An 18,734-nucleotide genomic window follows, 5' to 3' on the forward strand; every position below is an offset into this window, starting at 1 on the left:
AGCAGAAGGGGCAGGCAGGGTAGGGAGAGGCAATGGGGAGGGACTGCACTCAACAAGAGTTATGAATGTATAAACTCATTACCATCGTTTAAAGGCCAGGTTAATTAAAGTCCAAAGGTCAAGACCCCTCCTCACAGCTTCCCCCCACACCAACTTTTTCCTCAGTGCCTAATCCCGGCAGCCTCTTGTGATGGTTCTGCACCAAAGTTCAGCGATAAGAACAGCTTCAATTATGCAAACAGGAGAGGATGGTCTCACAGATTGCTCATGAGACGGGGAGTAGACAAGGGGTGAGAACAAGTTGTGGTTCATTATTGGCAGGACCCAATGTTCCTCCTCGATCAGGAGATGCATCAACTTTCTGGGTCTCATAATCCAGCTGCACCTGAAACAAGTCAGACCAATCCATCGAGCCAGAGGAGCTGTGCTGGGAGCTGCACAGAAATAATGGTATTAAAACAAACAAGTGCATTGTTTTAATACTGATGAGACTCTGCCAACATTCTTAAATCCCATCCTGCCCCACTGTTTCCACCTGAGAAGCCCCCTTATCTATGCACAGCTATCACAGTAGCAGCACCCCTTACTATTCCTTCCTCCTTGGTGGGCAGGTGCGAGCTGCCCCACGATTTCAGAGATTGGGTTTTTCTACAGAACTACACAGACATGATTAATAAAGTTCTCTTTATTACAGACATACAAACCCCACCTCCCAAAAATGTTTCTCTTCATAAATCAGCAGCAGGAAAGAGTGTGGCATAGGCTCAAGGGAGCCACGGAGGATTCATATTTGTCCCAGCAACATGAGGACAAGGATGCAAGTATCATGGATGAAGCAGAGCAATCCCCGATTTTAACAAAAACTCACCCAGAGCAAATACGTGTCCACATCCTGCACCCACTGCTCTTAGTCTGGACAGGACAGACACTGATAAACACACCTCTAATTCAGCAGCCGTCCTGCTTTTCCCACTGCCAGTTCTTTGCAGACAGATGGAAGCCCATTTCCAGCTTCTCCCACCCACTTTGAGGATGAGCGGCCTTACTTCTCACCATCCCTCAGAATTGCTCAGGACTACTGCTGCCCAGGAGGAGAAGGTGGGCCATACCCACACACAAAAAGGGGACAGGTTCTACAAGGCAGTTCAGTTTTGCTTCACGCCTCCCCTGGTAAGAGAGCATGCAACATGACCAAATCCAGAGGCCTGGGTGCAGGTTTCTCTTGTTCAGGCTCCAATGAGTTTCTTAAGGAAGGCCTCCAGCTGATCCTCATCCTTTATCCCCACAAACTTATCCACAACATCTCCGTTCTTCATAGCCAGCACAGTCGGCACAGCTGAGACCTGGAAGGCAGAGAGCACGCAAACAGACACAATCAGCCAGGGGTAGGCAACCTATGGCACACGTGCCAAAGGCAGCACACAAGCTGATTTTCAGTGGCACTCTCACTGCCCGGGTCCTGGCCACCAGTCCGGGGGGCTCTGCATTTTAATTTTAAAAGAAGCTTCTTAAACATTTGAAATACCTTATTTACTTTACATACAACAATAGTTTAGTTATATATTATAGACATAGAAAGAGACCATCTAAAGACATTAAAATGTATTACTGGCACGTGAAGCCTTAAATTAGAGAGTGAATAAATGAAGACTCTGCATACCACTTCTGAAAAGTTGCCGACCCCTGCAATAAGCTATGCTGGGAGAAGCCCAGCTGCACAATGGCTTTGAAGGATGACTTGCAAAGCAAAAAAGGAAAAGGCTTGGGCCCTTCTGTTTAATTCATAAAAGCCTGAAAAGTATTCAGGGTTTTATTTTTCCTGCTTGCTTTTGACATTAGAAATTCAGGGCCTCTCTGGTCTAGAACAGTGGTTCTCAATCAGGGGTCCAGGGCCATCTGGGGGGGCTGCGAACAGGTTTCAGGGGGTCCACCAAGCCAAACCAATATTAGACTCACTGGACCCAGGGCAGAAAGCCTAAACCCTGATGTGCAGGGCTGAAGCCCAGGGACCTGAGTCTCTCACTTGGGGCTGAAGCAGATGCCTGAGCAGTTTAGCTTTGTGGGGCCCTCTGTGGCGTGGGGCCCTGCTGGCTACCCCCAATGCCAGCCTGGTTTTTATATGTAGAAAACAGGGGTTGTGGCACAGGTGGGCCCTTGAGTTTTTATAGCATGTTGAGGAGGAGGCTCAGAAAGAAGAGACCCCAGGGCAGCTGGAGAACCGGCTCAGCCCTTTAATTAAGGTGTAAGAGCTAACAATGAACACTGTCTGAGACATCCTCCAGCAAAATCATGGAAGGCATCGATGCTGCTCATGTTTTTTGATCCTTATCTATGCCCTAAAAATCAATCCATGCAGCTTTTGTAGTTTAGACAAGGCCCAAGATTAAAAATGCAGACAAAATACCCATTTTTTCCCCAAATAAAAATAGTAACCTCTTCTCCCCCTCCCCCCCCCCGCTCCTTTTATCTCATCACAAGGCAGTGCAGGAGGGAGCAAACCTAATGGTTTAGGAATATTTTATAGGGCACTTTTAAAAGATATTTTACAGGGGGTAGTTGTTCCCCACAATTCAATGTGGACCAGAGTGGAACTGCACCTTTCCCCAGGTAGGAAAGGATTCCCTGTCCTCCTCCACTCTTGGAGAAATATTCTTGTATTAGTTCTAGACTGTGCCCCCCCCCGCCCCCAAACCATCTCTTTCCTTCTCCCTGCTCTCACAGCTCATGGCTTCACTGACAGCATGGTCAGAGACCACCACCTGCCGAGCCGGGATGATTAGGCAGGAGAAGGAAAGCCCTCAAACTGAGCTGGCAGCCAGCTACAGTGCTTTGGGTGTTACTCTCTCAGACGATCCCCCACAAGCTTTGTTCAAAACCAAGGAAGTAACAGTGCAAAGGATGGCACTCAGCAAACTCCCTGGAGACTCGGTCAGGGGGTGGGATGAAGAAACCTTGTGGCCATCTTTAGAGGAAGGCATAAGGTGGCTCAGACCAGCATGGAATGGCAAGGGAAAGAATTTGGTAGCATTTTAGAACAGCCAGGCACATGCCTCCTGCTACTTCATGGCCCTTATCTGTATAGAGCTTATCTCCTGGAATGTGTCCCATCCTTATCTTGTAGGAATGCATCCTGGGAATGCATCCACTTAGCCTGTACATTCCTAGCTGCACTCTTGCTGCCATTAGGGATCCGCCACCCACACAAATCCTCCCCACAGGAAATCCCTTAGAGATCTGGCTCCTTTCTCACCAGCAGTTTGACTTGAAAGATATTTTGTTCACCCTGTCCCTCCCCCTCGCCCATCCAGAACAGTTCCCTACGTATATCCTCCAGGACTTTATACAGACCAGTTTTAGATAATTCAGGCACTGGGCTCCTCCTGCCACTTGCCCAATGCCTGTTTAATCTGTGTTCTTTAGCAACCCCTAGTGACCAGTTGCAGAAGTGCAGTGTAGCCCTGGAAAGCTGCTCACTGCACATAGGGTGCAGATAATGTGTCTGTGTGTGAATTTCTCTCTTTTTCAGGAAGAACGGATATAACGGGGAAGCACTCAGCTCACCTTAATTATGCCCTCCTGAGGCAACGTGGTTGTTATTTTTCAGGGATCCTTCCTCATGTCTCTCATGTAGATTAAACAGCAAGTGGAGTTACATGTGAGGCTATTTTATAGATGAGTTTGGGTAACTAACCATCCGCTTTAAAGGTCACATGATGAAAGCAAGCACTGGTCCAAGTGAGGAACAGCAGCTGCTTCAAGAGCTGAGGAGCAGTTAACTTAATGCTGAGTTACAAGCCTTTGTGCGTGGGCCAGCATGAACCTCACGTGCACTTGTGGCTGAGCCCTCCATCTCGTCTCACACACATGCGCGCACATAGGGAGGGAGGGGACAGTTATAGTGGCTTTCAGCTACTCTGTGCTTCCAGATGCTGAACTGCTCCAGGGGGGCGGAGTGGCCCCCAGCATAGCTTAAAAAGTCCTATGGGACTGTCTAACTTACAATAGCATCCCAGGATGTCCTCTGGGCAGCCCCTATGCCAGGGCTTGTCAGGAAGTCCTCAGGTTCTGCACTGCCTGCACCAGAGGAATCTCCTGCAGACAGAATCAGGCCTGTTAGGGCCCATTAACACCACTCCAGTACTTTTCTGCAGGATAGAGGGGCCAGAGAAGAGGTAAGGATTTCCCCAGTAAGTTTAGGAACAATGCAGGGAACTCCAGACAGGAGCAAGCTATTACTGCTGAGATGTCTCCAGCCAAACCACACCAGCCAGTCTATGCACTGACCAGCAGCAGTGTGGGAGAAGGGACTGCGCTTTCCCAGATAGGATTACAATGCATGCTGGTAACAAGCCAATGCAACTGAAAGTGAGAGAGAATCCCACACAGAGCAGATCAAAGCCAAAGTACTCCTCTCTCTTTGCTCTCGTGGCTAAGAAGTGAAGTGACAGTGGGGGGAAAAGCCATGTTCTGAGACCTCCTGAAGAGTGGGTGTTGGATGAGAAGTGATTGAGAATCCTAGGAGAACAGATTCTTGTCTTGTGCAGAACTGGATCTGCAAGGTTTCTAGCAGCAGGAAATGCTTCTGGGACTTGTGCTCTGCTGGGACAGCCTGGAGCCAAGGGCAGGCAGAGACCCATGCGAAGGAATGCTCAGGCATTCCAAAGCTCTCTGAGGGGGTCTCTCGCCATCCCCCACCCCCAAAAGAATCTACCGCAGAGAGGAAGTTGTGCAATCTCAGTCTGGGCAGACGGCCAGGGTCTGCGTGTGGAGGGGAGGGAGAAATGTGGGAGGAAGCTGGTTTCCTGGCAGCTAGCAGGGGAATTGTAGGGGTGAGAAAAGGGCCTTGAAAATTCCAGGACACAAGCAGAGAGCAATCTGAGAGTCCTGGATCCCAGGTGGAAGGGCCCTTGGTTCCTTTTGCTAGAAGAGGATGCTGCTAGCAGGGTGGTTCAGATTTCCTGCTCCAGTGTAGGTGGATTTCTGACCCCCTACTCTGAACACCATCCCCTCCTCTTCTTTTGTGCAGACCCACAACAGCATAGAGCCACTCTGGCCATCCCCTCCAGCTTTTGCACTCTCGCTGCCTTGGCTAGCAACTCTTCAGAGGGAGGAGGAAAGCAAAGCAAAGCTACTCTAACCCTGAGCTCAGGACAACACAAACCAGGAACCAAATGTCCTCCTCAAAAAGCAAGCCAGAAACTGAGAGGATCAGAACAAAGCTCCCTGTAGCATTTCCATTTCACCATGGTCCCACTGCTGCCCAGTGAGGAGTCTGAAGCACTAACAAAAGTAGAGGTCTATCATCTGGACAGAACAGGGTGCAGGTGCACCAGGGATCCAGGATCCCCAGCACTTTCTGGAGAATGGGAATTTAACAGAGTTTGCCTGTATCTACATTTAAGGCTCAGGAAGAGGCCCTATAATCCAGCCCTTGACTGCATCGTGAATACTGCTTACATCCTCCCCTGACAGCGTTATTTGCGAATCTAAAATAATCATTTCAGTTATCCAGTTTGTTTGACAGGATTTCCCTGGGCCATATCCCCATTAAACTGAACAATTCTCATCCCTCAAACTTCCCTTAAAGGAATAACACTTACAGGGCTGTAATTTTCAGCCTTTTCCTAGTGCCTTTAAATACACCTCTACCCCGATGTAACGCTGTCCTCAGGAGCCAAAAAAATCTTACCGCATTATAGGTTAAACCGCATTATATCGAACTTGCTTTGATACGCCAGAGCGTGCAGCCCGCCCCACATGGAGCTCTGATTTACCGCGTTATATCCGAATTCATGTTATATCGGGTGGCGTTATAATGGGGTAGAGGTGTGCTGGTTTTCCAGTTGCCAGGGACTGCTCTGCTATAGTAGCACTTCTGCTGCAATCAGTTACTATAGAAGGGGTCGGCAGCCTTCCAGAAGTGGTGTGCACAGTCTTCATTTATTCACTCTAATTTAAGGTTTTGTGTGCCAGTAATGCATATTACCGTTTTTAGAAGGTCTCTTTCAATAAGTCTATAATATACAACTAAACTATTGTTGTATGTAAAGTAAATAAGGTTCTTAAAATGTTTAAGAAGCTTCTTTTAAAATTAAATTAAAATGCAGAGTCCCCCCGGACTGGTGGCCAGGACCCAGGCACTGTGAGTGCCACTGAAAGTCAGCTCGCGTGCCACTTTCGGCACGTGTGCCATAGGTTGCCTACCCCTGTACTATAGCAAGGCTTGGAACAATAATGATTAAGCTATGTGATCCCTAATCTCTTATCTGTGGACAGAACAATCCTTACCCAGAGCCTGGTGTACATCTCTTGGCTTCAAATACTTCATTGTACTATTTAAGCAATCACAACCTCTCCCAGGGGTCATCAGAGAAGGGGCGGGGTGAGGGTCCGATGAAGGAGGAGCTCTGGGGGGTGGACAGATAGAAGGTGGGGGCCGGGCCACGACCCCCGTACCCTAACCGGCTCTCCATACAATTTACGAAACCATCAGGCCAAAAAGTTTGCCCCTCCCTGCGTTAATCCCTAAGGGGAAGGAGCACAGCTCTCCTCTCCAATGAGAGAGTGAATATTAACCCTTTTGCTGCAGGGTCTTATTGTAGAACACAGCAGCAGTGTTCTTTTTGTCCACTAGGTACTGGGAAGGGAAGACACCCGGTCCCTACAACATAGAATACAAAGTGTACAGTGCTCACTTTGTATTTATTTTTTTGATTACAAGTATTTGCATTGAACAAAAATAAAAGAAACAGTATTTTTCAATTCACCTTATACAAGTACTGTAGCACATTCTTTATCATGAAAGTTGAACTTACAGCTGTAGAATTATATACAAAAAACCTGTTATTTTTGAATGCAATGTAAAATTATAGAGCCTGCAGATCCACTCAGTCCTACTTCTTGTTCAGCCAATCGCTCAGACAAGTTTGTTTACATTTGCAGGAGAGAATGCTGCCTACCTCTTGTTTACAATATCACTTGAAAGTGAGAACAGGCGTTCTCATGGGAGTGTTGTAGCTGGTGTCTCAAGATATTTATGTGCCAGATGCGCTAAAGCTTCAAATGTATAATAATAATAATATAATATATGGAGATACACCTATCTCATAGAACTGGAAGGAACTCTGAAAGGTCATCGAGTCCAGCCCCTTGCCTTCGCTAGCAGGATCAAGTACTGAGTTAGCCCAGATTCCTAAGTGGCCCCCTCAAGGATTGAACTCACAACTCTGGGTTTAGCAGGCCAATGCTCAAACCACTGAGCTATCCTTCCCTCCCTAATGTCCCTTAATGCTTCAACCACCAATTCCAGGGGACACTCGTCCATGCTTATGATGGGTTCTGCTCGATAACAATCCAAAGCAGAGCAGACCGACACATGCTCATTTTCATTATCTGAGTCAGATGCCACCAGCAGAAGGTTGGTTTTCTTTTTTGGCGATTCAGGTTCTGTAGTTTCCACATCAGAATGTAGCTCTTAAGATTTCTGAAAACATGCTCCACACCTCGTCCCTCTCAGATCTGGAAGGCACTTCAGACTCTTAAACCTTGGGTTGAGTGCTGTAACTATCTTTAGAAATCTTGCATTGGTACCCTCTTTGTGTTTTGTCAAATCTGCAGTGAAAATGTTCTTAAAATGAACAACATGTACTGGGTCACCATTCGAGACTGCTAGAATATGTAATACACGGCAGAATGCCGGTAAAACATAGCAAGGGACATATAATTCTCCCCCAAGGAGTTCAGTCACAAATTTAATGCATTATTTTTTTAAATGAGTGTCATCAACATGGAAGCATGTCCTCTGGAATGATGGCCGAAGCATGAAGGGGAATATGAATGTTTAGCTTATCTGGCATGTAAATACCTTGCAATGCTGGCTACAAAAGTTTGTCTCAGTGACTGGCTGAACAAGAAGTAGAACTGAGTGGACTTGTAGGCTGTGAAGTTTTACATTTTTTCTTTTTTAGTTCAGTTATGTAAAAAAAAAATCTACATTTGTAAAGTTGCACTTTCACGACAAAGAGATTGCACTACAATAATTGTATGAGGTGAATTGAAAAATACTCTTATTTTTACAGTGCAAATATTGGTAATAAAAAATAACATACACTACGATTTCAATTACAACACAGACTACAATAGATATGAAAATGTAGAAAAACATCCAAAACATTTAATAAATTTCAATTGGTATTCTATTAACAGTGCGATTATACCTGTGATTAATGTTTTTAATTACGATTAATTCTTTTGAGTTAATTGCGCGAGGTAACTGCGATTAAGAGAGAGCCCTACTGACAAGCCTTTCATTAATATAAAGATATCCTCATGCCCCCTCCTAGCCACTGCTGAAATTAAGTCGTCCTGCTCTTGGCCCATACCTCATATTCAATGGCCAGGTCTGTGTGATCATCAATGTCCACTTTTGCCATCAGTATCTTCCCATGCTGCTTGGCCACCATCTTCTCTAACCTGGGGCCCAAGATCTTGCAGGGGCCGCACCACCTCACAGGGAAGAAAAAGAGCAGACATTACACAAGAAACTGCCGGGCAGCAAGTTTGGTATTCATGGTATTTCACAGGCAACCTGATCACCACCTAACCCCTCCTCCCTACACTGACCTTTATACTATGGGAAATTACCACAATTTAAACACCAAGGGTGAACATTAACCAACCACTTTTGCAATTGTTAGACTCACAATCACACTCAAAAAGTAACAGAGTTTGAGACTGTCTACACTATGGAGCCTATGCTGGCATAGCCCCATACTGTAGAAGCAGCCTACACTGACGGTATGTCTATACTACAGCGGCACAGGTACAGTGTTGCTGCTGCAACATAGATGCTTCCAACATGGACAGAAAGGAGTTTTCTGTCAATGCAGACAATCCATCTTTCAGAGGCAGTAGCTAGGTCGATGGATGAATTCTTCCATCAAACTAGCCGTGTCTTACAGTGGGGGTTAGGGTTAACTATGCTGCACAGGGGTAACAGTTTTCACAGCCCTGAATGATGTAGCTGGGTCAACCTAAGTTTCAGGTGTAAACCAGGCCTCAGACAAGGAGTTTTTCTCCCGGTGCAGGAACATCACATCCCTGAATGACATCAGCTATGCCAACAAAATGCGTGCTTCTGCTGACATAGCTGCATCTACACTGGAGATTTTGTCAGCAAAGCTGCGCCAGTCAGGGGTGTGGGTTTTTGATACCCCTGACCAACTCAGCTATACCAACATAACTTTTAAGCATAGACCAAGCTTGGACTGCAACACAGTTTAGAGAGGCTTCCATAAGAAAGGCATTATTAAATCAGGGCAGGGTGGGAAGAGGTACTATTCAGTGTTAGCCCATTACTCGTGAAACACCTCAGTCTCCAAAGTGATTGCTGTGTTTACCTAAGGGCTCTGTTCCACAGCAAAATCACTGTCACTGAGAAGCTGTATCTATTTAAAAAAAAGAAACCAACAACAGACACTACCTGTACCAAACTCTGGTATCAGCAAGAGTCTGAACGGAAGGCATTGGTGCTAGTCAAAGTGCTGAGTTCTTCCTCTAACTGCACTTGGAGGAATATTGCCCCACTTGCATTGATCTCAATCCCACCTACCTCTACAAAGAAAATAATAATTCCCAAACCCTTACGTGATGTTTTATATTGAAACCACAGCTGGTTTTGCTCCCTATGCTACTCCCAATAGCTGTGTGTCCTGCAGACATACAAGTTGATCCTTCTTCTCATGGTCCCAGTTATCATTAGTTTCTACTTCAGGCTGTCGCTCTTGTCCATTTAGATTGAGAGTTTTCCAGACTCTGTGCTCTGTATTTGTACAGAACCAAGCACAAAGTGGGCCTTTATGTTGTTTGGTGGCACAAATGAGACAGAAGATTACGATTACTATAAATTAGCAGATAAAATCTTGGAATATTTTCATTGTTATATATAATAGGTATATCTCCAATTATATACATCTCCTAGAACTGGAAGGGACCTTGAAAGGTCATCAAGTCCAGCCCCCTGCCTTCACTAGCAGGACCAAGTACTGATTTTTGCCCCAGATCCCTAAGTGGCCCCCTCAAGGATTGAACTCACAACCCTGGGTTTAGCAGGCCAATGCTCAAACCACTGAGCTAGTCAATGGCAAAATCTTTATCAATGCCAACTGCTGACAGTATTGGCAAAGGCTTTTGCTAACAACTCATTGCTACTGGTGAAAATCTTTCCCCAGTGTAATCAGCATTCAAAAAAAAAATGGGATGGACGTTATCTAATTTGATTATAGATGATACTATGAACTTCTCAACAACTACTTCTGGTCACCTGGGAACTAGTAGCTGCTAAAGAAAACATGAAGGTAACAAGAGGAGTATTTAGGAATGATTTAAAAATTGCATGGAGATTAATTTGGAGGACACCGATCACTTGTAATACACAGCTTTCATGCAGCAATTTGTTCTAGTTGTCTGTTTGGACCTAAATGTCAATAAAGAAAACATAACGAGTTTGTGCAGCATATTTAATGCTAGCAAGTATCCTTATGACACAGTAAGGAGAGAACCTCATGAGCCACAATGGGAGTGAGCTGAATTGTAGGGCAGTAAAACGTAGCAATAAAATAGATTCTGGTGTTTGTCACTGTCAGACTGTGGGCTGGAAAAGATGGAAGCCAAAATAATATTAAGTAAATAAAAGGCTTACTAAGACCAGGGTTGTTATGCTTGTTCATTCTTTTACTGTGATGATGTGGGAATCTTCTGTAATATTCTTAGGAATGACATGCATGGCAGTGACTTGCTTGACTAGGGATTGCCACCTCCTAGGTGTAGAGCAGGAGATGTGAGGTGTTGGGTCACCTAACTGTCCGGGGCAGAGAGTGGAAACAGATTCCATGGCGGCTTTGCTGGCTGATTGCACTGGCTTGGCCAGTATGGATGATGTCTTAACCTTTAAGTCTCTAGGCTAACTTAAGGACTTTCCAGTGCTATGTTACAGTTGACTAATAAACCCTATTCTGTTTGGTATCACTGCAAATACTTGCTGAGGTGTGCTGGTCCTGAAAGACAGGAAATGTCTCTGATAAGGAGTTATCTAAGTTGGATGTGCTGAGTAGAGCTCAAGAGCCCAGACACTCAGTTTTGGAGACGCTGAAGCCGTGTGGCCTACCTTTAAAGAAGAATGGGCCCCCTTAGGGATCTGGCACACTAACAAGGTTCCTGTGTGTGTGTGTGCACAATGCAGGGTCACGTGCCTCCCCATATTTCTGCCAATGTTTGCCAGCCCTGCTCCGTCACATGGGATGGCTAGACCCCCTCCCTGCCTGGCAACTGCTGGGGGAGCCAGTGAGCTGAGTCCTGTGGAGAGAGGAAGGAGCAACAGCTGGGAGCTGCAGGGAGGGGCTGCTGCTTTCCGTGAGGGGAGGCTGAGGGTAAGCACAGGGGGAGGGCGAGAGACATGCCTGGCGGGGTGCCATGACTCAAGCTGTTCTGGGGGCGGCCAAACTTTTAAATGGTGTCTCCTCCTCTCCTCTTCTGCCCCCCCCCAGTAGGTATATGTCATCTCTGGCTGCAAGGGATCGTTTAAAGCTGGGGCACAGCACAGATCCTATGGATCCATGACAATTACACAATCTATGTTAACATCTTTGTGAAATACCATAAGCATTACATTTTGTATACAGGTTTTGGTAGCATTCTGTATTGTTGACCAAACTTGCTAAAACCTTATAATAAACTCAAGAGTATTTAGCTATGTCTGCACTACAGAGCCAATGCCAGTCCCCTAGTGCAGAGACAGAAGATGATATGAAGATTTTCTGGTGGTGCAGGATAACAACATCCCTGCGCGACATTAGCGATGTCAACAGAAACACTTTTCCATCAATGTAGCTGCCTTTACACTGGAGGTTTTGTCGGCTTATGTGTGTCAGTCAGGGGTGTGGTTTTTCCACTCCCCCAAGAATAATGCAGCTATGCTGATATAACTTTTAGGTGTAGACAAAGTTTAGTTCTCTGTGTCATGCAATAGCTTCTGAATGCTGCATTCGATCAATTCCAGAACTCCAGGGTACGTTCTAAACATCAATGGCTAGAATCCTATTGATTTGGGGGTCAAAAAAATGAATAAATCAGAAAACCAGAAGGGGCAATGTAAGGGACACATGAAGCCCTGCCAGCTCTTTAGCCCAGTCACAACCACTTCTGCAATTGTCTACAGCTCAAAAGAACTGATTGGTGATAGCCATTAATGTCTTCCAACATAACATACCCTGCCTCATCTCTGCTCATTCTCCCAATAGAATTTAACACATTGACATCCTGAATGACTTATCTCCCAGAAAGAAAAATAACGGTGAAGGAAATAGGGCTGTGCACACAGCCTCTGGCATGGTGGAAGAGGAGAATGGGGAACCCTGGTATGTGGAGAGGGAGAAAGGGAAACACAGAGAACATCTAGTTTGGGAGGAAAGGTGGGAATAGGGGGCATGGGGTAATGAGGGTGCACATAGAATTCCTGCCATGGGGGGGAGAATGGGATACTGCAGGATAGATGAGAGAGTGATGGTGGGCACACAAAATCCCTGCTGAGAGGGAGGCTGGAAAATGCTTTGGAATGGGTGAAGAGGATAATGGGGGAAAATGGAGAAAAGGGGCCACACAGAGTGTATGCCATGTAAGGAAATAGGAACAGAGACCTGGGGGTGGGATGGGCTGGGGGCGGAAAATGAGAGGCAAACAGTAACCTTTTGCTGGCATGGCTTATTCTGTTGTAGGAACTATACTGACAAAAGTTCTTTTGTGGAGGCAGAAGCTGTCTCTCCACTAGGAGGGTTTGCCAATATAGCTATAACAACAAACTTGATTAAGTGTAGTGCTATATGAGGCCAGGTCTCTTCCTACATAGATCACAAAGTACTTCAGAAAGATAGGAAGGCACTCTTATCCCTATTTACCGAGGCAAAGGGAAGGTAAGTAACTTGCCCAAAGCCATGGTGGTAGAGGCTAAATAGTGAAGAGTGTTACTTGTAGGATGCAAGAGTGAGTGAGGGAGAAAGGAGGGCCCTCAAGAGGCACTCACTGCTCCACACCCAAAACTTCAGGGGCGGAAAAACTTTTTGGCCTGAGGGCTGCAATGGGTTCTGTAAATTGTATGGAGGGTTGGTTAGGGTAGGGGGTCGTGGCCTGGCCCCCACCTCCTATCTGCCCCCCCCCCCCCCCCAGGACTCCTGCCCCATCCAACTCTCCCTGTTCCCTGACAGCTCCCCCCTCACTGAACCCCCGCTCCATCCACCCCCCGCCTCCGCTCCCTGTCCCCTGACTGCCCCAGGACCCCTGCTGCCCATCCAACCCCTCCTCTCATTCCTGACGCCTCCCCCCCCCCCAGGACCCTTGCCACATCCCACCACCCCTTCTCCCTATCCCCTGACTGCTCCTAGAACCCCTGCCCCTGACTGCCCCCTGCTGCCCCATCCAACTCCCCCTCCTTCCTGACTGCACCCCTCCCAGGGACCCCGCCTCCATTCATCCCCATTCCACCCCCCGACCACTATCCACATCTCTGCCACCTGACCACCACCCCGAACTCCCCTGCCCTCTATCCAATCCCCCCTGCTCCGTGCCCCCTTACCATGCTGCCTGGGGCACCGGTGGCTGGTGGCACTGGAGCCGGGCCACGCTGCTGCCACCATGCCACTGCCACCACACAGCTCGGGCTGGGCTCTGCAGCTGTGCTGCCCCAGGAACTCACAGCCCCACCGCCTAGAGCATTACACCCGGCAACGGAGCAAGTGAGCTGAAGCTGCGGGGAAGGGGCTGGGGGCTAGTCTCCTGGGCTAGGAGCTCGGAGGCTGGACAGGATGGTCCCATAGGCCATAGTTTGCCCACCTCTGCAATACTCACTGTGCATGAAAATCTACCACCACTGGCTTCTGGCTGTTCACAACTCTGTCCTGGAAGTCAGACCCATCCTGGATGTTAAAGGTGGCCCTGTAGACAGGTGTGGTAGAAAACGTCCTAATGGAAGCAGGCACAGTGATCGGGGTAAGAGGAACAAGTGATCTAGGGTAGCATGGTACTGCCGACACCTTGGAGAGGATAGACAGAGGCAGCACAGAGAGCTTTTGGGGGGAGATGGATAGAAACCTCCTCAGCGCGAGCCTCTGCGCCATCTGTATAACGAAGGAAAAGGGCAGTTTGGATCAGCCCATGACATGGAGTAAAGGAGAGCAGAGGAGGAGCATTTCTAGATATTATGCTTCGGAACCGCTCTCCGATCCCAGCAATTCCACTGCTGCTTCCCAAAGCTCAGCCAATGCCCCCCCCATGCCATCCCGACCCACAAGTGCTCCTTCTCCATGTCCTGCCACCCCATCTGTGCCATGCCAGCCTCCCAGTGCTCCTCCCTCTTATCCAGGGCCCCTACCATCGCAGCCCTTTCCCTCCCGTGCTCCCCCTTCCCCCTGTGCCAGCCCTGCCCTGGTGCTCCACGCTCCCCCCCGTGCCAGCCCTGCCCCCGCGCTCCGTCCCGTGCCAGCCCTGCGCCCCGCACTCCCCCCACCCCTGCCAGCCCTGCCCCTCCCCCCGTGCTAAGCGCTACCCCTCCCCCCGTGCCCCCATGCTCCCCCCAGTCCTGCCTCCGTGCTAAGCGCTACCCCTCCCCCCGTGCCAGCCCTGCGCCCCGCACTCCCCCCACCCCTGCCAGCTCTGCCCCCGTGCTAAGCGCTACCCCTCCCCCGTGCCCCCCCAGTCCTGCCCCCGTGCTAAGCGCTACCCCTCCCCCCGTGCCCCCATGCTCCCTCCAGTCCTGCCCCCGTGCTAAGCGCTACCCCTCCCCCCATGCTCCCCCCAGTCCTGCCCCCGGGCTAAGCGCTGCCCCTCCCCCCGTGCTCCCCCCAGTCCTGCCCCCGGGCTAAGCGCTGCCCCTCCCCCCGTGCTCCCCCCAGTCCTGCCCCCGGGCTAAGCGCTGCCCCTCCCCCCGTGCTCCCCCCAGTCCTGCCCCCGGGCTAAGCGCTGCCCCTCCCCCCAGTCCTGCCCCCGGGCTAAGCGCTGCCCCTCCCCCCCCGTGCTAAGCGCTACCCCTCCCCCCGTGCTAAGCGCTACCCCTCCCCCCGTGCCCCCCCAGTCCTGCCCCCGGGCTAAGCGCTGCCCCTCCCCCCGTGCCCCCCCCGTGCTAAGCGCTACCCCTCCCCCCGTGCCCCCCCCCAGTCCTGCCCCCGGGCTAAGCGCTGCCCCTCCCCCCGTGTCCCCCCCATGCTAAGCGCTACCCCTCCCCCTGTGCCAGCCCTTCACTACCCGCGGTGCCCCCCGCCCCGCACGCGGCCGGCGCAGTCACCCTGCACGCTGGGCCCGGCGGCAAAGCCCTGCCCCCAGCTTCCCCAATTCACCTTCCCGGCGGCAGAGGTGACGCAGACACTACCGGGGTCAGTCGCGCTGCCGGGGAGCTGATTGGCTGAGGTGGCGGAGGGCCACCCTGAAAAACGGATTGGCTGGGGAAATGCAACCTTTCACAGCTCCACGCTGATTGGCCGTTGAACAGCAACTTCGGGTCGCTGTTTTCTAGTTCTGGAAGATGATTGGCTGATGAAGATGTCCTTCAGGACCCTGTGCGTAATTGTAGGCTTTAGTTGGCTACGTTCAGAATACAGGGTGGGCTCCTGGGTGTTGATTGGCTGCTGAGAAGGGCATGTCAATAGCATGACCCCTCTACCGTCCTCCAGCTGCCTTGCCCATAGACTTCCGAGCTCGGCAGTGCCTCTCCCACGCCAGGAGCACGGTGCGCGCGCAGGCTGGTTCCGCTGCGCTCAGACATTGCACGGGGCGGAGGCTTCACAGCGCACACGTGCCCTGGGGTGGGCCCGGCCATGTGACACTGGGCTGGGGTGACCAGACAGCAAGTGTGAAAAGTCAGGGGGCGGTAACAGACACCGACATAAGACCAAGCCCCAAATAGCAGCACTGTCCCTATAAAATCAGGACAGCTGGTCATCTTACACTCTGCCCCCCCTGGGGTCAGTGTAAATCAGCTCAGAGCAATAGGTCAGTGAAGCCAGGCAGCTTTTGGCAGCTAGTCCTTGGTCACAACGACTAAACAGCTTAAAGAGGGGCAGATGCATTGCTGCTGTTGCTTAATTCACCCTGCTCCTTCTTTAATATTTAGGCCTAGAAAGGTGGGCCTAGCTGCATCGATTAGGACTAGGACCCCATTGTGCTGGATGTACAAACATATACTGTCAACTTCAAGTGTTTCAAAATCATGAACAGGTCTGAAAAATAATAAAAGTTGCTTAAGCCCAAGTTTTTTTCCCCCAACATATATTGGATTCTTTTTATTTCCCTTTGTGTTTCTGAGCCTTGTTTTCAAGCTTTGCTTCGGAACTATGACTTCCACTGACTGAAAAGTATGCTGCAATTCTCATGCAGATTCTTGAGTGCAGGAGATGGAGGTTTAAGAAAAACAAGACCTCCATAGAACACCCATACTAAATGATTTTGGCAACCCAAAAGTGTCATTCCTCCTTGTGTGTCAATACAGAAATTAATACCCCACCACAGTGGTGTGCAGCATCACAAGTGCAGAATGGCTACTGTGTTTCAGATTGGCTTTGTGGCAAGGCAATGACTCACAGGCTCAGCACCTCCTGCTGCTTCCTGGGAATTAGCTCCGTTGCCAGCTCTGGTGCACTCTTGGCAGGCTGGTGTCCTCCTTGCTGCTGGCTCCTTTGTCCCTCCCAGACCCCAGTGCCCTTTTACCTGGGGCTGCCCCCTGGCAATACCCTCCATCACTCTCTACGGGTCTCCCCTCTCTGGGAAACCCCCAGCCCTCTAACCCCCACCTTGCCTCAGTCTGGGCTACTGCCAGTCATCACCAAGCCCCCCTCCTTGGTGCAGACTGCAGTGTAAAAGCCACTCATCATAGGCAAAGGGGTTCAGACCTGCTGCCTTCCTCTGCCTCCCAGTACCTCTATAGGCCTTGGACCAGGCCCTGCAACTTGGAAAGCTGCCAGCTTGGAGTTCCTCTGCCTCTCTCCAGCCCTGCTTCACTCCCAGTACCCTTTCTGCATGTGCACTTTCTCCCACCTGGAGACACACGGGGGGGGGGGGGCACCTCTGGCTCACAGCCTTTTTATACAGGCCAGCTGTGGCTTGATTGGGGCATGGCCCAGATGCAGCTGCTTCCCCAATGAGCCGAGTTTAGCTCAGCCACAACCTTCTCCCAGGGCTGACGTTAACCCTTTTTCCGTTGGAGTGGGGGAGCTGCTCCACTACAGGCTCCAAGGAAAATTAAGGATGATGTAAATATCAGATGCTTATTATCCTGCCTATCGTCTTTGTGCCAACAGAATGATAAGCTAACCCTTAGCCTACTACCTCACTGTACACTGAGACTGCCACCTGCAGTGATTTCTGCTACAAAGTGCAAAAAGGCAAAAAATTTCAAGCCACTGATAGTCATTACCACAAATAAAACCTTGCTAATTGTGGCACCTTCATTCTATCCCTGTTTATTCACCTGACAGATGGCAAGAACTGTCCTACCATATTGTTTTCAGATGTTTTTGTTGCCCACTGCTTTACAGTGGGTAAAAGCTGGGGTAGTAACAAAGCAAAGGGATCCGTTTTGTGCAGTGAGCCCAAATCCATAAGTAACTAGTCACTGGTAGCTGTAATACAGCAGCACACCACTACTTTGGAAACAACACAATCTATTCTCTGTCTTTGTTAAACTAAAAGATTTAAAAACTGTCAAAGGACAGGTGGGGTGGGAAGTGTCTTTCACAGCATGGTGGGGAAGGACTTTATAAAAACATTTAGCTTAGATGAAAGGTGTTGTTGGATCAACAGCTTTGAAGACTGAAGGCATCTCTTTAGTCTCGGGTGTGTGTGACCACTGCTCCATCTTTCTAGAGCACAGTGTTTATGAGTGGGCCAAAAAGGTTGTGCTGGGTAAAGACTATGTGTTGTTCCTGTGTCCCAGAGGATGAGCAAAGGGAGTGCTGTGATTGGGGAGGGTAAATAGCACTGGTCTGATGAGTATTAGCCTTGCAGTTCATTTGTCCTACAGGCATCTTTTGTCCAAAACCTGTTGGACTGGATTAAAGAAGGATAGAACATGGCAAGCATATAGGGGTTAGGATGTAAGAGTGGCTTGTTTTGCTGTTAATTGCTTTTCTCATACCATTGGTCAGTCTATCTTTGCATACTTTGAATCCCTTATTCCCTTTACGGGCTGGATCCAAAGCTCACTGAAGTTTGTAGAAAACCTCCTATTGATTCTCATGGTTTTGGCCATACCTGCACATATACTATCCCCTCTGAGCAAAGGGTTAAAAAGCCAACAGTGGGAGTGACGTAAACTTTTTTTTATACTGGATTGGAAGAATATAACCATACAAAACATGTACAACCAATTACAAGAGGCAGTAATCCACTTCAACAGGAGATACAATAAAATTAAATTGGGCATCAGTATTAAATGGAAATTCTGCTATGAAAAGTCATTACAAAAATGGCACCATGAGAGTTTGTGTTTATTGCTCCTTTGTGACATCCAGATCCAACTTGTCTGCTTTACAATTAGAATGGTTTTCCTAACTATGATCTCTGCTTGGGATCCCAGAGGGACAATGGATTTGGATTGGTTCAAACGCCACCAAAGATGAAGTTGGAACTTAACAAATGTTATTGATTACATGTGAGTCAGAATGAGCATGATTCATTCTCTCAGCTGTTCTGGCTCT

General features: G+C 48.9%; 1 protein-coding gene across 2 annotated transcripts; it reads right to left on the reverse strand.

Annotated features, from left to right (window-relative positions):
* Nucleotides 1–667: 667 nt before the first annotated feature.
* TXN2 (thioredoxin 2) lies at nucleotides 668–15,481 on the reverse strand. 2 transcript variants are annotated; one of them, XM_030545456.1, is made up of 4 exons: nucleotides 15,381–15,481; nucleotides 13,897–14,165; nucleotides 8,382–8,505; nucleotides 668–1,343 (listed from the first exon to the last, which is right to left on the reverse strand). In XM_030545456.1, the coding sequence occupies exons 2-4, from the start codon at nucleotides 14,163–14,165 to the stop codon at nucleotides 1,227–1,229; spliced, it is 510 nt and encodes a 169-aa protein (XP_030401316.1). In that variant the 5' UTR covers nucleotides 15,381–15,481; the 3' UTR covers nucleotides 668–1,226. The 2 variants fall into 2 exon arrangements, with proteins under 2 accessions (XP_030401316.1, XP_030401324.1); XM_030545464.1 differs by having other exon boundaries at nucleotides 15,329–15,386.
* Nucleotides 15,482–18,734: the final 3,253 nt, after the last annotated feature.

This window comes from Gopherus evgoodei, chromosome 1, assembly GCF_007399415.2.
Source record: "Gopherus evgoodei ecotype Sinaloan lineage chromosome 1, rGopEvg1_v1.p, whole genome shotgun sequence".
Taxonomy (NCBI): Eukaryota; Metazoa; Chordata; order Testudines; family Testudinidae; genus Gopherus; species Gopherus evgoodei.